This window comes from Anas acuta, chromosome 2, assembly GCF_963932015.1.
Source record: "Anas acuta chromosome 2, bAnaAcu1.1, whole genome shotgun sequence".
NCBI lineage: Eukaryota > Metazoa > Chordata > Aves > Anseriformes > Anatidae > Anas > Anas acuta.
Genome location: NC_088980.1, coordinates 58,714,665 through 58,732,509, shown reverse-complemented (window position 1 = coordinate 58,732,509; position 17,845 = coordinate 58,714,665). Strand labels below are relative to the sequence as shown.

Below are 17,845 nucleotides of genomic sequence, written 5' to 3'. Positions count from 1 at the left end.
TTCATGAAAGTCTTTCTAGTTAATTAGTAAGGCATGGGCTTAGCACATTAGACAAAGATTTTTGTTTGTGGCTTTGCCACAAACTTCCTTGGAGATCTCCAGCAAATCTCAACCTCTCCACTTGTCAGTTGCTACAAATATGAAACGGATCTGTGCATACTTCTTGGAGAGAAAAATAGCATTTCATACGGAACACATGACATGAAGCCTCTTTTAATCAACTCCTGGAGTTTTGCTTCATTTTTTGAAAAATAATGTGGGTCAACAATGAAAACATTCCCCACTACTAGCTGTGTATTGACTTTATTTACGAAGAATGATGTTTAACAAATCCTTTAATATCTTAGAAAACTGCTTTCTTGAGCAGATGGAAAGATTTACTTTCCTTCTTTTCCCCAAAACTACACCTTGTAATAACAGGGTATGTACCAAGAAATAATGAAAACAGACAATGGACTAAAATCACTTTGGCATCACTTCTAATTGAGCTATTTTTAAGAAGTACTTCATCTCCTCTCTTGCTTTTAGAACATTGTAAGATCTAATCCTGAACATACTTGGAAAGGCTTCAGCTGGTTTTGGTGGGGAAGGGCTGCTTCCCTAACAGCTCTGTGATCAGTTTGTGCACTTCACGGGATGAGACCCTTAGCATCTCTGAATAAGCTCTGCCCACCCACAAGGCCAAGGCCAGACCCCACTGTTCCAGGCTGCACCACCCAAATCAAGGAAAAGCCCTGTTAGCCACCTCTATCAAAGACCTGTATGTTCCTCCTAAGCTGCAGTCAGCGCTCAGATAGATACTGAGGAACTAAGCTGACTCCTGTTCAGTGCCCAAACCCTGTCAAGAGATTCCTGAATATTCTGATTCTGCTCTGCCACAATTCAGGTCCTTGCTATGTCTTACAGGCCATACTGATATTTTCCCAACCAGGAAAGCTTTGCAGAATGTGTGAGCTCAGGACAGGATCTTCCGTGTACTTCTGTACATAGGAGTGACCTAAGTTGTGAAGAGGTTTTCTTCTTACAGCACGAACATAAGAAGTAAATCTCATGTGGCTTTAACCTGGGGCCAGGAAAAAAAAGTATACAGAGAAGTCAGGAAAGAGGTAGCCCATTCAGGCATGGATGAAACTAAGACTGGAAAGGAAAGGAGTGTGCACAATTATTTCATAGAAAATAAGGAAAAAAATTGAAGATGGTGGTGGAAAAGGAAGACCAAAGAAAAAGGAATTACATACAAGGAGAGCCTAAAAGGTTCTGAAGGCAGACAACTTGGAAATTCATCCATTTTATTTTTTCCTCTTCAAACTCTTGGAAATGAAATTTGAATCTATACTAAGCGTTCAACACAACAGTTGGTAACTAAAATTCACTGAAACAATTTAAATAGTAAATACTTGCAGTTCTCACAGATTGTATCACGTTTAATAGATATTTTGAGTAGAAACTACTTCTTGCAGCATTGGTATCTAAAGCTGCTATGGCCACTTCTAAAAGAAATTTTTATTTGCTAACGACAGTGCTCTGCTCCTGAATGCCATATACATATGAAAATGCTTAATATACACATACAGTTACTACTTTTTTCCTTTGTTTTTCTTTTTCAGATTGGTTAAGTACTTCCTAAACTCTGACACAGACAATATGGTGTAAACATAAGACCTACTCTGAACACCTCTTAGTCTGTTCCACACTCAGTAGCCTGAGATCACCTTCGATCACAGTTTTATTCCTCACTAATAAAAAATATAACATGCCACTACGACTAATATAAAGTACAGAATTCCCTACCATTGAAAACTTTTTGGCTAATCAGATGCTTAAAGCCCTAAAGAAATTTGTAATATAAATATATATGCATATATATAAGCATATACGCATATACACACACCTATATATTTATATAGACACAGATTTTTAGTAGCACCTGCTGTAGCAGATTTATATAAAGACTTACAAAACTCTATTTTTATAGCTGATTATAACTTTCTGGAAACTTCATTTTCAAGAGTTATGTTTTCCACGCCTGTTCCCCTATTGAGCAAAATCAATTACCATATTTTTGGTTTATGTAACAGTGAAAACCTGTTGCATGGTTTTTTTTTAGGTTTGGTTTGGTTTTTCCATCTTCATATATTGTTTTCCTCTCACAATGAAAGAATGGTTGAACTTTATGGTATGAACTTCCAGGATGGCTGAGCCTCACTGATTGCTAGGTACTTTTGTTATTTAGAAAATACTGATCCTCGTATTTGTACATATACCATGGTAACATTTGCTAACAGTGTGAGAGTTGGCCACTTTACTTCCCTGTCTCCAAGAGGCACTATTCCTTAGAGCCTGGAAAAAGACAAGCAGAGTAGTTAGCATTACAGCCCAGAAGACCGCTTGCTGCCTCGCTACAGACAACGCAGCTGAGTCCTTGGACAGGAGCACCACATTCCCATCACACTGCCTGAAAAGCTGAGTCTCTCCCCTTCATCCCATCCAGGCCATTTGTGTTTCAGATGGGAAAGCAAAGGAGCAAGGGCTGTTTGCAGAGCTGCTCACAGTCTGGCTTGGTGTAGCCAAGCACATTTTTCCACCTGAAACACACTTAAGAACCGTGTGCTGTAATACAAACTGCTGTTAAACCACAGCGTTGACTTTCAGTTTGAAAAGATGCTTGATAATGGCACCTTACACTGAAATTATACAAAAGCCATTAAATTCAATTAAATACTTATAACTGGCAATTTTCATGCATTTGTCATGGGGGTTGGGGAAGAAGAGTTCTCACATTCCCTGTATTTTATGAAGTCAGAAATGCATCAGCAACCTACGGAATAGTACTGTAGAAGTCCAACTTGCTGACAACTAGCTCTAATGTGAAGTTAAAGGAGGAGGCAATTTAACAACACATTATTCAAAATATTTGCATCTTGAAGACGGCAAGCATAGATTATTCTATTTATATACATATTCAATACATGTATCAAAACTATGGCTAGAGCCCTTGAGAGCATGTGTATACATAAATCAGACAGGTGTGTCTGTGTGTATAAAGTTAGGCTGCCAAGAATTTGCCTGTATTTCTTTGGAAGACAGGTCTTCTTGAAGGGATCTACAGCACCTCACATCATGACATTTTTTATTGCCTTTACTTTATTTAATCTTTTTTTTCACCCCCCTTAGTTTCTGCTTCTCCCATCCTCCCACTCTCTCCGAATTAGCTATTAGGGAAACAATTCGTATGGGCAGAATTTAACAACCTTCACAAATACAGTAAAAATTAAATATGTGCATTACTCTTAAATTATGTGCAGTTTGGAAATGAAAGTGTATGAAGGTCATAGCCATATATATGCTAATAACAGAATCATACAGTTTTATATAGCCAGCATTAGCTATAGGGTTTCCCATAATATTTTTATATGTAAAGAAAACTAATATGCTATATGTGCATTACAAGCACATTTCAGCATACCACATAACTTCCAAACAGAACACTTGAAAAACAACCCAGAATACTTGTGAAGGCGCTTTTTTGCTTTCTTTTTAAAGTAAAATCACCACATAACCATTGAGCAAGTACTCCATAGGCAACAACAAGGCACACCTTATTTTACCTCAAAAGGATTCAATTCGCAGATACTGCTGCATTTTTTTAGTTAGAATTCTTTTTTGTTCGCTTGTTTGTATAAAATACAATATACAACCAGCTTCCATAATTTGAATTAAGGCCATCAAGCTGCTTAATACAAGTTCAGGAAACTTAAACTTAAGGACTTGTATGGTGAAGTGGAGATGAATCCCTTAAGCTATTCACTGCCCTCAGATCAGAAAGTTCACTTTTACCCCTGTGTCAAGGTCACTGTTTTCACTTATCCAACATGAACCTTCATCATCCCTTTACTCAGCCAGCATCTGAGTCTCATAACATCACGTGGACTCTGCAACACCTTCCTGAGTTAGGGAAACAAGGAACAATACTGAAGAAAGAAACCCAGTTCAGAGTAATATGCCACTTTGTTTGGAACTGCAGCTGCGTGCCTTTTTTCCATCTTCAAGATGCAGATATATAATGAAGAGTTACGTGGAAACTGTACCAACAACAAAATACATCAAGGAGCTGGAAAATGCTTGCTTCCTATTGCATCACGAACTACAGGACATGATTCCCACATTTGTTATTGCACTGCTGCTATTTCACTGGAAGCACGGTTTGCCCCTTGAAGAACAAGGCAAATGCTTCTTATCATAAACAAACCTTTGTATGTGCAGATGAGTCTATTTTAATAAATTACCACTGATGATTTACGACAATGCCATAACCTGAACTCTCTTCCCTGAGCAAAATGGCATTAAAGCAAAACCCGCTAGTTCAGGCACACGAGTAAAACAGCGATGGGATGATTTCCGACTCTGAAGCCAAATGTCATCACTTCCCTTCTTTACGGAGGAAAAAAAGGGGGCAGGGGAAAGAGAAGAGAAGAAAAAGGAAAACTGCCAAAAGCAGCAGGCTAAGTAGAGTAACCGGAAGCTGACAATTTACTGCTAATGGTTCAATGTCTGCACGGGGCTGCTCAAGCTGTGCTCAACAAAAACTCAGTAATAGCCAAAGAGAGAAGCCAAAAAAGCAAGATGTTTGGTTTTACTTTCTGTCAAATACTGTTAAATATGAGCCACTCTAAAAGAAAAAAAAAATAGACCGAAAGAATGCAATAATGCTTTGTACAGGTGGTACCAAGGTCCCTGGCTGGGCCTTCAGACAAAACCATTCCCATGTAAACCTTAAAGAGGATTAATCCTCAAGGACCACTGTAATGAGACCTTAAAAGGCTGAACAACAGCAGCCTATCACTGAGGGAAGCGGTAGCCTGCTCCCAGAAGTCTTCTCTAGCAGAGTTACATCAAAGCAAACTGGGACCAGATAGCAGGATTCTGCAAGAATCCCTTATCTCAGCGCTAGCGGATGCTTCTCCTCTGATTGTCTTGAACTGCCACCTGTCCCAGGCATCTTTGAAGGCAACGCTAAGCCTGTGATGGATCTGACCTCCTTGAGCTGAGATTCTTTTATGTCTTTCTTCATTTTCTGCTCTGTTACATTCTTTCCCTGCAACGCACACTACATGAAACAAAGGGAGTTCTCACTCCTTGACTCACTGTCCCCAGCTATTTGAAAGCAAAAAAAACAATGTTAAGGATTATACTCCGCCCGCAATATGGAGCTGTCCTCAGGAGACAAGCCTCTTATTTTTTGAGAGTTATAACTAGATGGCTTTTACACGAAGGGACTTTACAATGAGGTTCAACGTTGCTGGGAGCCAAGATATGAAAGCTGCATATCAGAGATAGCTTAAAAAACAAAAAGCTTCATAATACAGAAGTATATGAAAGATCACATTACAAAAACAGGCAGGAAAATAACCAGGAAGCAACAAGCCTCAGAAAAAAAAGACACTAAATTACTGCAGAGCATGCACACATCCTATAGTACACACAAATATCCTATAATATCCCTGTCCAGCATCCTGTAACGATGCCGGATTCACCCCAGGTGAAAACAAAGAGTTGGCCAGTTCATGTCAAATAGCAGCTTTCCTACCTGAGATGCAGGCATACACAAAGTATATACCGGCTTACACATAGGGCTATGACTTGACCAGGAATGCCAAGAGCCAGCGTTTCCGTTTGCAAACAGCGACAGCCTGGAAAGCACACTGCCCCTGCTTGGTGGCACGTACTTCCAGGAGGCATCAAGCAGTTACAGGGAGCGAAGATGTGTGCAGAGAGTTGTCCTCAGATTTTATTCCGATAGCTATGAGCCATAATATATAAGTCACCAGGGTCCTAAAAAGGCTGGGCAGAGGAGGAAAGCTGCTACAGCTCCCACCCCTAATTTCCCACTCTTGCGCTCAATCAGTTCTAAACCAGTTTTGAAGTCCTTTTCTTCTGTGCACACTGCACTGTCAGAAGAACAAGAAGCCAAGCATAACTGGGCTGAACAGGACATTGTCAGCAGCACCTCCCAGTTCCCTGCACTGACAACATAAAAGGGTGTCATTAGTTGCAGTTAGGTGAGGCTCACGGAAGTGCTACGCAGAAGGATGGAAGCAAGAAAGAGAAAGCACCTTTTGCTTTTGAAGCTTCCTGGGAAATCACAGCTGGAAGAATTCAACCAGCCATGTAAATAGCCAGACTCCGCATCAAACTACCGGGCTGGATGTGTTTTCTCTTATTATTACACCCAGATATGCAAAGATTGTAGAAAAAAAAAAAAAAAAGAAAAGAAAAAGAGGAACAAATTATAGTGTTTGAATGCTAATTAAAAAGACATTATAGAAAACATTGAGTGGACCACAGCATTTTCTGGAGCCAAGACCTATCGCCCATGTTGCCAAATTAGCTTGGCCTGTGGCCATGCTGCACTGCATGCTCAGAAGGAAAGGAAAGTTGAAGACTTCTTCCCATCCATATGAAGATTTCTTCCTACCCACATCCCCACAGCAAGGTATTGTGCTTCAGAACCACAGAGCAACGTGAGGCCGGCACCAGCCTCCCTAAGCAAATACAGTGGTCACGTCTCAGCAGCCAGCAGAGCAGCCTCGGAGGGCTGCCTTCCGCAGGGGACTGTGCCAGTGCCTTGTGTAGCCTCAGCAAGGTCTATCTGTGTATATGTCACCTCTTAAAGGGGTGGCCTCTGCGATGCCTTTAGGATACAACAGGGTGATTTTGCATTTTACCAGCCTTCAAGCATGGCCTCAGCAGCACTGGCCTATGCCCTTCTGGTCCAGCAGGATCCTGTATGCCCAGGAGAGCCTCACATGATGGCACAGTCTACGAGCAAATCCTAGAGGTGGAGGCTGGCCAGGACACAGGCACAGGATGCCCTACCCTCCCATACAGATCACCCTTTCGGAGTGACAGACACACAAAAAGTAACACCTATGGGAAGTACCACTACAGCACCACATCCTCCACCTGCCTTTCTGGTTTAAGCTGGTTTAGAAAGCACAGAAGCATGGAAGACACGACTAAAAGTAGGATTTGTGTTACAATCTGTGATGTACACGGAAAGTAATTATCTTCCTTAAAGAGATGTGCCATTTCCCCACAAGAACAGAGAAACACTTTCACAGGCCAACATTTTGGGTTTCATCCAGCCTTTGCAATTTTTTCCGTGGGATCAGACAAAGCCAGATCAGGTCTTCAGTCTTTATTCATAAGGGGCTTCCTCCAGATGGCTTTATTTCCCTGTAAGCTTATTTAAATTTTCTGTACTCAAGTTGACAAATCAAGAAAAACTGAAAATCTGTAAGAGTGCAAATAAGCACAGGCTGTGGTCACTGCTGGTCTCTGGCAAAGTAAAGGCATTTATGAGCTTCCCCAAGTCAAACATCCCAAGTATTGGGCAGCTCCATGATTAGCCAGTGATATAATGACCAGCATTCCTCTTCTCCCTTCCAGTGAAAAGAAAACGAAAATCCATTCCTGTCACAGCAGCAATGAATGTTGTTTTTTGTTGTCTGGCACCGATTTTATTGTCAAAAGCACTATAGCTCACTTGTGTTGATGCCAACTCAAATATCATCCAGCATGAAACATGGCACTGGTGCCAACAGCCTGCTATCACCGTACCACGCTGGTCCATCCCAGTAAAGTGAGCAGCCACTGTTTTTACATAACACAGGCCTTGATCCAACAAATCTTATTCATACAAATAACCTGATTTCATTTCAGCAACAACGTCTAACAGAATTCAAGTCCATAGCTGGAGGCTTTCAACAGTTGTATCTGCAGGCAGGTTGGCAAAAAAACATACAAATCAAATGCAGCACCTCTTTACACTGAAGAGTGTGACATACCGGAATGAAATTTATTTCAATACATTCTACCTCATTAGTTATTTGCTTCAACACTTGGTGTTACACTCAGCTGTTACCATAATCAGCCATTTATTTCGAAGTATGTCATATGCCATTACTTTTGGCTTGTTACCATAAGCTACTTCAACAGGGGACTCTAGATAGAGGAATAACAATGTTCAGCTCTTCATTTGTGAAATGGTAACACGGATCCTTGGGAATTATGATTTTAAATTACAACTAGCATGAGGAGCAGGTAAGATGAAAGAGGAGACTATAAGGCAACTGGGGATTATTACAAAGTTCATTGAAGCCAGCAGCTGTTGATTCATTGAATTCACTGGGTTCTGGATCAGCGCCGTTTGGCTGTTTGGGAAAACCGATGGCTCAGGGCAGCATTGAAATGTGAAAGGGAAAACAGAAGGAACAATGGGGGACCCTCTGTTCTACCTTATTCAGTGTGAAGCAGGAAACATGCATAATTGAGATTGAAAAGAGATTCCATTATCTAGGGAGCTGTGCTGAACTCCAAAAACTCACTAAGACAAATTCTGAAAGACAATATAAAACGTTCTCTTGCTCCTGTTGGTTTTTTCTTTGTTGTTGTTTGCAAAGTGACTACTCATTTTTAAAAGGAAGTATGAAGACAGAGTACAAACCTGTACATACACAAACACTTCCATGCCAGTACTCTCTTTTATGCTGCTGTGGACAACACCACCATGTTGCATGCCAACGACCACATTGTATTACAGAAGCTATGCTCTTTTAAAACACAGCTACAAATACGCCGATACTTGGTGCAGTCCTCGTTTCCCACACTGGTGATTGCTGCCTTGGCTGTAAGTTATATCATCACAAACAAAAAATGGTAACCACTATAAATTTGATCGAAAGGGTAAGTGTTTCTGCAGTGATCTCCAAATGCACTGAATGAGCCAGCTCAAGGGTCCCAGTTGTAAGTAATTTAAGCTCTGCTTTAGTAAGAGCTTAAAAAGTACCATGCCAACTACCCAAAAAACAGGCTAAGAGGAAGCTAATTGGGTTGCTAGGTGTGAATAAGAGGAAGCCTTTCCTCCTACTTAACTCAATAAACAGAAATTGAGCTGTACCACTAGCAGTCCTGAAAATCATTCAACAACCAAAGCATTTACACTATCTTAAAACCAAAGGCCTGTTCAGTCCTGGAGCCCAACAGGAGGCCACAGCTGGTGCTGTGAGACTTCCATAGGACAATCTTGAACTCGTGCCATGTCAATAGGAACCACACTGCTGTTTAAAACCTCCCTGGCCAAGATGGTGCCATGGGGAGGGCAGGTCCACAGTGTGCCCACTGCCTGAAGCATGCTCTGGGACACCATCCTTCAGCGCCCACACATCCATGTTTTCCTCTGGCCCTAGAGGCAGCAGCATAGCATCAAAGAATATCTGAATTGGAAGGGACCCACAAGTATCATAGAGTCCAACTCCTGGGTCCCCAAAGGACCACTCAAAAAATAAATAAAAATATCAAATCGTGTGTCTTGAGAGCATTGTGCAAACGCTTCTTGAACTCTGTCTGGCTCAGTGTCATGACCACTTCCCTGGGGAGCCTGTCCCAGTGCCCGACCACCCTCTGGGTGCAGCACCTTTCCCTAACCCCCAGCCTGACCCTCCCCTGTCCCAGCTCCATGCCGTTCTCTTGGGTCCTGTCGCTGTCCCCAGAGAGCAGAGCTCAGCGCCTGCCCCTCGTGAGGGAGCTGCAGGCCGCCATGAGGCCTCCCCTCAGCCTGCTCTGCTCTGGGATGAGCAAACCAAGGGACCTCAGCCGCTCCTCATATGTCTTCCCCTCCAGCCCCTTCACCATCACTGTAGCTCTCCTCTGATAATCTCTTAACAGAGTTACTTGCTCTCCCCAAATCCAGGGTTGAAGCAGAGAATGATGGTGCAAATGCTGATCTCACTCTGACAAGCACTGAGGGCATAATGAGATTACCCCAAGGGACTGTGACAGAGGGGCACCCTGTGGTTGTTAAGATACCCCACAATTTAATCGTTGCTACAGATTTCTTCATGAAAACAGGGCTATGGCAGGGGAGATGGGAATAAAAAGGAATTGAACTTGAATGTTTATTTTGTACATTTGGACACATTGATTTAAATTCCCATATACAACACCTATGAGGATCCGGCTACCTACACAAACACATAAGGCCATCTGAGACCTCTACTCTATCTGAGACTTTTATACAGAATTAATGGATATGACATCAGACGTAGATGGAGACCAGTAGCTTTACAGGGTGGCAGACAGACCAACTACAATCCTTTCAGACATTAAATAGCACTTGAAACCTCTGCTTAGGTAATTGAACTCCCTCTATTGCATTGACCAGATGGAAGACCACTAGTGCAAGTGAACCATCTTCCTGGCAATGTAAGATGCTTCACAGAGGTTAACAAGTACAAGACTCACACTCATCAACTCAGGAAAACCTGCTTCAGTTCTCAATGAAAGCCATAATCACAAAAAATACAAGGACTCGTAATCATGAACCAGCACCTGGTTGAGATGTCCCCCATGCTTTCCCACAAGGACTCAAGTTGTTGCAGCCACAGAGCCCCTTACAGATACAGGTAAGGCATCCGACACCAAAAGCTGCACAGGGATGAGTTCTGGCTAACGTTTTTTAAGGCTCTAGGCAGCCACATCCAACAGGCTACTTTTCAAACCATGTATCCTTGGCTGAGAAACATTTGGAGGACAGAATATTCAGAAAAAGATGACTGACAGACAGCAACCTCAGGCATTATGGGATGCTTCAAGTTTTGAAACAGATGATGCATATCTTCCTTTGGCCACTAGTTCTCTACATACCTGTCATACTTGGCTAAACCCTAGCACTATGAATCCTCAAAAACGTCACAAGAAAGATCGCTGATAAGAAATAAAAAGAGAAAGCTAATTATCTTGCCTGTTGTCATGGCAGTAATGAGCACAACAATTCTGCATCAGGCTTTGGGATTTATTTTTTTTTTTTCCAGAGTACACGGCAATGGCAAATACCACAACTCTCAACATTCTTGCATTAGCAAATCTCTGAAGAGGAAACCTTACCGTTTTTTGTTTAGTTTTGATATTTTTTTCAACTCAGTTTTAGGGCTTCCAAATGTTTTTGTTTTGTTGTTTTTCTTTTTTCCCCATTCAGCTGCTGATGCATATAAGTTACCATGTAGGGAAACAAGATCAGTCCAAACCCACTACAGACCTTGTGACAAGACTCTTAGAGACAGGAACGTCCATGTATCAAGGGACACGGCAACTTTTAAGAAGCTTTTCATTCTCTCCTGATTTAGGGATAGCTGATCCGCCTTGAGGCTAAAGAGATGGATTACATTATTTCTTGGCTGGTTTTCAGAGTTCCTAGCTATGATTCTATAGCTCTGAGCAATGTACTCTGTCTCCTTCCATGAAGGCAGTATACAACAAATACACACTGTAAAGCATCTAAAAATGCCTCACCTGACAAACCAAATCAAATCTGTGGAGGAAGTGAGTGTTTTTGCATTTATTCTCAAAAAAAAAGAAAAAAATAAAACAAAACCAAAAAAAAAACACATTCTCTTAAAACAACCCAATGAAAGAGATTAACAGAACCAATCTGGTCCTCGGACGGCTCCACACGCAGCAGTGCTCAGTAGTCACATTCTCTTAGGTGCAATAAAAGGACAAAATACTTTTTTTTTCCTTTTTGAAAATTTGATCCTCGGGACATTTTTTACATTAAGTCCAACAGAATTAGTCGTAAGAAATATCCTATTCTACCTTTTGCCCAAACAGGACCACCTCTCTCCAGATCATGCCCTGTAGTTTCCAGTTGAATTTAATACTAATTGTAATGACAAGATAAAAAACGGTAAATACGTATCTTTGAATACTAACCTAAACTTTAAGCTAAAGCAAAGCAAAAAGCCAGAAAGATCACCCTTCAATTTATCAGCTACATTACATTTCAAGGCCTTTCAAGTATTGGCAGTTCTGCAGTCTCATGCTGAGGAGAAAGAAAATCAGGTAGAAAAAGGACGTTTTTATGTGCCACTTCTAGCTGTAAATCTTTTCAGTGCAATTGTAACTTCCAAATGAGAGGAGCAAGCAGGGGCAGCTACTCCAGGGCTCTAAAGAGTCCATGCTTCTTCCACAGAAGGACTCAGGAGAAATAGGCAGGAGTATTTACAGGGAGCAGAACTTCTCAAACATGACTAGAGAGGCTTGGGAGACATCCTGCAGAACAGCTTTCCATTTACAAGTAGCTGTTAAGCTCAAGAGGTCTGCTGCTCCTTCCAAAATTTCAAACTGAAGGTGTCTCTGACACTAAGCTTGATTTTGAAAGCAGTAAGATCTTTCTGTTGGAGGCCATTAAAATAAGCTATTAAATTTTAGATTTTTTTTCCAAAAGCTTTCATGCAAAGACACTAATTTTCTTTTCATTAAGACCAACTTTTTGGTTGCTCAGCTGACATTCACTTTTGTACCAGAGTTTTCTTCCCTGTGAATTTTATTAGATGCTTTAACTTTTTTTCCAACAACCCCTACTTGACAACATTCAGAAACCACTCCATAAATCACTGTCAGAGGATAGTTTTGTTACTACAATGCTTATGCCCCTCCTCCACATACTGCTGCAGAAAGGGTTGAACAAGTAGGACCCAGACTTTTAGAGGTATTTAAGAGGCTAACCTCGTGCTGAAATTGAAGAGCCCCTAAATGTCTTTAAAGACTCTGGCCCTAAATCTCTGCAAGGATTCCTCACTGACACTCACCTACCGCTCTCCAACAGGGCTGGGGGAGAAAATGGCTGTAAAGAGCTGTCCCTGGCCACCACCACGCGGTGACGCAGGGAACCTAGAGGTGTGCTAAGAAAAGTGCCTGCCATGGGACTAACCTAAAGGCTCTCGGCTGTCCCACTGGAGGCCCAAAACGTTTCAGGGAGAGGACAAAAGAAGCCACCAGCCACCACCCCATCCCCCAACCCAGAAAGGGACCCCCCTTCATGAGTTCATTTGGTGGTGGCAGCTTGGACAGCTCTTACCATCCAATGAGCCACACACAGATGACCATCACAGTGCAAGCCACACCACCATGTAAAGTCACTGCTTTTTTATTATTGCATTTTAATGCAGTGTTTCCACTTACCATTTGTAGAAACAGTCTGATCTCCTTTTTATTATATTTCTCCCTCCTTTTCTATGGGGAAGATGAAGGAAGGGGAATTCTTCTAAGGGGAATTAAAACAACAAGCAAGTAAATGATCAAGTGCACCTAGTGAACTAGCACTGTTATTTTCCTTGCTTTGGTCTTTTGTTCGTGTTGCAAATTGATTTTGAGATGACACTAACACCGGGGAATCTAAGGTGGGCAGTTATGAGGACATGATCCCTGCAAAGCACAAGTCCAGACACATTTGGTGGGAACTGAGGGCAATCAATGCATTTGGAGGGCTAATCCTATGAAATGTGCAATAAGCAGTTCCCGCTTCCCCAGATAGATACAGAAGCTTCAAAACCAGCAGAATAAATCCCTGTTAAAAAAAAAAAAAAAAAAAAAGAAAAAAAAAGAAAAGAAGCAGGGTGAGATCCTGCTTTCAGCTATGTTCAGTGCAACCGCTGAGCTGAAGGGACGTACCAGAAAGAATCCTGCCAGGGCCATTCCTGTGTATATGAATTTTTAGATCAGAGCCAACTGAACTGTCACTGCTTTTTGCTTAAGATAATTCTTCAGGCTTTACTAATTAGGAACTAACAATTCTTTCAGATGAGCTGTGAAACGCAGGGAAGAATACCAGCAGTATGTTTTAAATCAAAGTGTTTACATCAGGAATGATTCATTTTTTCCATGAGGAATGACTTGTGAGACAGGCAGTCTTAGCACTGCCATAAATCTGCGTGGGAATTAAAATTGGGGAGAGAATAACAAAAGGAAGTTGCTATCCCTGCCTCAGCCCCACCTCTGGAGACAGAATTTACTTTAACAAGGGGCTCAAACTACCACCATAATCAGTGTTTGAGAAACACTTTTTTTTTCAATCCATTTAAGAACCACTGCAAAAATCCACGCTCAAGCTCAGTAACGCTGCTCTCCTCAGTAAAGAAAAGCTGTAACATATGAACGGAAACCCCAGCATTTTTGTCATCTCCTCTAAAGCTTTTAAACAGAAAGAAAAAAGTTTTAAAAAACATCCTTAGTGACCAGTGTTTAATTGATGCTTGAGAAAATCATAACAATGACAAAATAACTGAAAACAAAAATATCTGTTTTAGGCCTGGATGTGTTTTTGTTTTTATTTCTGGGAGGACAGAGGTCTCTGGACTGAGCACGAGGCCGCTCTCTCATCCTTGGTTGCTAAACAGTTGAGGAGCTCTTTGGCGGTGCACAAGGGCCGCCAGCTCCATAGCATGTTTCATCCCAGCTGTTTGAAAAGCTGGTCCACTTGAAACACAACCATCCTCCCCACCCACACTCTGCAGGAGAGCTAACTCCCCCTCGATGAGGTATTTATTCCACATATATGGTAACTATTATTTCCAACGTTTACAACATCAGTCATTTTAATTAGGAAAAAAATTATAACAACAGAAAATCCTGCAGCGCACATACACAGAGACACGCATATTTACATGTAGAAATGCAAGGCATTCAAGTTGTTTCTAATAACTGCAGCTCCTGGAGCAGACATGCGTTCCACACACAATTGACTTAAATGCTCTTTTTCTTTTCTTGCCATAAAAATATACAGATGTCCTTCTTCAAAAAAAAAAAAATTATTTTCCCTCTTCCTGTGTTACAGGAAGCCTGCCCACACTTTTAAATACAAAGTGGGTATATATAGAAGCACAAATTAGGCATCTTGAAGAGTCTATATTTTCCAACCACAGGGAAACTAAGGAATTACTGTGAGTGTTTACATACCCAGCTATGGAGAATTAAAACAGTATTTTCTATCCATATGCCCAGGAAAACTGGCAAGAAACTAAGGAAAAGAACAATAGCTTCGCTGGTTCCTCACCTGTTGCTACAGTGGGACTGGGATATGATTACATTATTCAGCCTTGTTCATATGGCCCACTGTAAGTGTCAGCCTGAATACTGTCACCACTTCAATAAAAGCATGTCTTACATATATAAATGATACAACTACTATGAAAATTTCAGTAAGCCTGTCTGCTTCCCTATAAATCTAGCTAGACATTTGTCTCTTTAGTTGTCTTTCTGTATCACATCTATTAAAGGTAAATAAAAGCATGATGGCTCTTTATATGACATTAATAGCTTAAGGGATTTTATAAATCAGTGAGTAAAACCCAGCAATTCACTACAGCAGCAGTGAAGTGGGTCTGCCCATCTGATATTTTTCTGGCTTAGACTTCTGCTTTAGGATCTTGTTGTTCATTTAAAGTTAACTCATCACTTGTTTCTCTATCACTATATGTAACTTATGCTGTTCCCTCAACTTCTGACATCAATGCTTCCCTAGCAGTCCACACATCCTAACTAGCTCACATTACTAGTCACAATATAGACATAGCAGCTACATCAAGTCTTGGGAACTCCAGTCAAAAGAGGCAAATTTAATAACAGAAAGCAAAATAAACCAAGCCCAAACCACCCAGGCTCATTCTGACTGGGTGGACCCTACTCCTCAGTCTGAATCTTTAGTAGTATCAGAGACACTTTGATCCAGATTTAAGAGGTTAGTTAGCAGCTGGTCAGATGGTCAAAATGACAATCACTAAATTTATCATAACGTTTGTTGTTTGGTTGTTTGGGGCTCAGGGTGGGGCAGGCAGTTGTATGCTTCCTTTCCTTCCAGCTGTAGTGCCTACACACAGAAGTGATTTGCTTCCCTAACAGGATTTTTGTTTTTGAGCGAGACTTGGGGTCTGCGTCAACAAATCCTCAAAGCTGTACGCTGCAGTTGGTGTCTCCTATCTGCAAGTTTGTATTTCTGTGTGCTGCTGACTGCGAGCAGTACTCTGCTCTGCACATCCACGCTTCTCTGGCAGGCAAGTCTGCCACTAGCGTGCTGCTGCACACCCTTCCAGGCAGAAGGATGAGTAACTCCCCTCCAGGGTTCGAACAGGGCTGCGTAAGAGCGAGAGAAGAGGACAGTGTGCAGAAACGGAGTGTGTACATTGGAAGAGAGCTGAAAAGCTTCGCTGCAAACTTTTTCCCTAAATACTGATCTAGACTACAAAGACAGCAAATGTTCGTTTTCTCATAATGCCTTCGTTCTTATTAACAATCAGGCTCTTTTTTTTTTTTTTTTTTTAAAAAAAAAAAAAAGGAGGTCGGTGAGACTTAAGGTTGCGCGAGACATACTTTGATCTGCACCCTGATGAGTGAACATTCCCTTTTGCTGCTAGCCCAACTAATGAAGGGATAAAATTAGCTTTTATCCCTGGCACTTTCTTTAGCAAAAAAACATGCACTAATCAGCTGTCCTCACTAATCAGTCGTCTGGCTAATGACCTTTTGCCTTAAAACACTAAAATTTCTGAATGATGTGAAGGAAAAAAAAAACAACACAGACTGGCCCCTCTTTGTGGGTCTTAAACCTATCATCTGGAACTGGAGACTGGAAGGTTAAATGGCAAATCTGTATCCTGACTAGGTGATAAATCTATAATCAAAAGGCACAAGCCTTGACACCTCAAGATGTACTTCATTACTACACAACTAAATGATTTTTTGCTGTTTAAAAAAAAAAACTAAAAGCAGATGAAAAAAAATTGCTTAACTCCCTCACATTTTGCCTGTGGATAAATCCATTCCACATCTGTGTTCAAGTGTCAGTTAATTTCTTACTTTTTTATTAATGCCTGAGCAGGAATTCAGAAGTTGAAAACATTTGCCATTTTTTTCCCTGTACAACTTCAGGGGATTATAGCTGGGAAAGAAAATGACAAAACTACCCTATTAGCCTGCATGCTTGTGAAAAAGTGAATCCTTAAAAATAATAAAAGCAAACAATAACAGCAGCAATGAAGTTTCCAATCACCCCCCAAATTCTTATTGTACAAGGTACAGTCCTTTCTCCCTTTCTGCTCTTAATACTGCACTTCAACATTGTTTCAAAAAAAAAAAAAAAAAAAGACCTCTGAGGGCTGTTTCATTTTCCTTCTCTGCTTTCTTTAATGAGGCTTTTTTTTCTTCGTGTATGAAGGGGGTGGAGCAAATGCAGCACTGGATCATTGAGGAGGATTAGCAACAGATGATATATCCTGTGGAAGTTGCTTTGCAGTGGCCTGTGCTAATTTTGAGCTGCCATGCAACTGCTCCCTGCTTTTAACTTGAGACAGAAAAAAAAACAGAACACATTTACCTCAACCCTAAGACAGACAAAGGAACTGGCTCCGGGGACGATGCAATGTGACAAATAAAATGACACTCAATTTGACAGCCTCAACAGCCTTCCAGCCTTGCTCCCCGAAACAAATCTGCAGCAAATACTCACGGTAATGAGGATCCATGTAACCATTTCTGGGGTCCATAGTAAACAATGTCCCACGATAAGGTACAGAAGGTTCAGGAAGGTGCGATATAGATCCATGGATCTCCTTCTTTATTAATGAGGCCCTTTCCTCGCTAGATGTTGAAGGCTCTTCACTGATCTTGCTGAGGCCTTGCCCACCTTGTGGCTGCATTGTGATTGCGTTCCTTCTCTCTCTGTGATAGGTCTGTCCAGGACTTTCATCCTCTGGAAAAAAATACCAAAGAAGAGAGAGAGAGAGCAGAAAGAGTGAGAGACTTTTAGTCCATTTTTAGCAAATAAAATAAAAAGTTCTCTCCGCCACCACCATCGCTCGAAACGCCGGGGCACAAGTTAGTGGCCGTTGGCGCATGCCGGGCTGTGAGGGATGCTGTGGGTATGGGCCGAGCACACCAGCTCGGCTCTTGGGCGGTAGATCATCGTCACCCATGCACTGATGCATTTACCAGCGGGGCTATCAATCCTGCAAGA

At 41.5% G+C, this 17,845-nt stretch overlaps 1 protein-coding gene across 4 annotated transcripts in view; it reads right to left on the bottom strand.

Annotated features, from left to right (window-relative positions):
• The window catches only part of GLI3 (GLI family zinc finger 3), a 217,308-nt gene that overhangs the window by 128,329 nt on the left and 71,134 nt on the right, over window positions 1-17,845 (bottom strand). For all 4 annotated transcript variants that reach the window (XM_068674893.1, XM_068674892.1, XM_068674894.1 and 1 more), the window contains one exon: window positions 17,339-17,581. In XM_068674893.1, coding sequence (XP_068530994.1) covers window positions 17,339-17,581 — 243 coding nt within the window. The remainder of the gene's footprint in view (window positions 1-17,338; window positions 17,582-17,845) is intronic.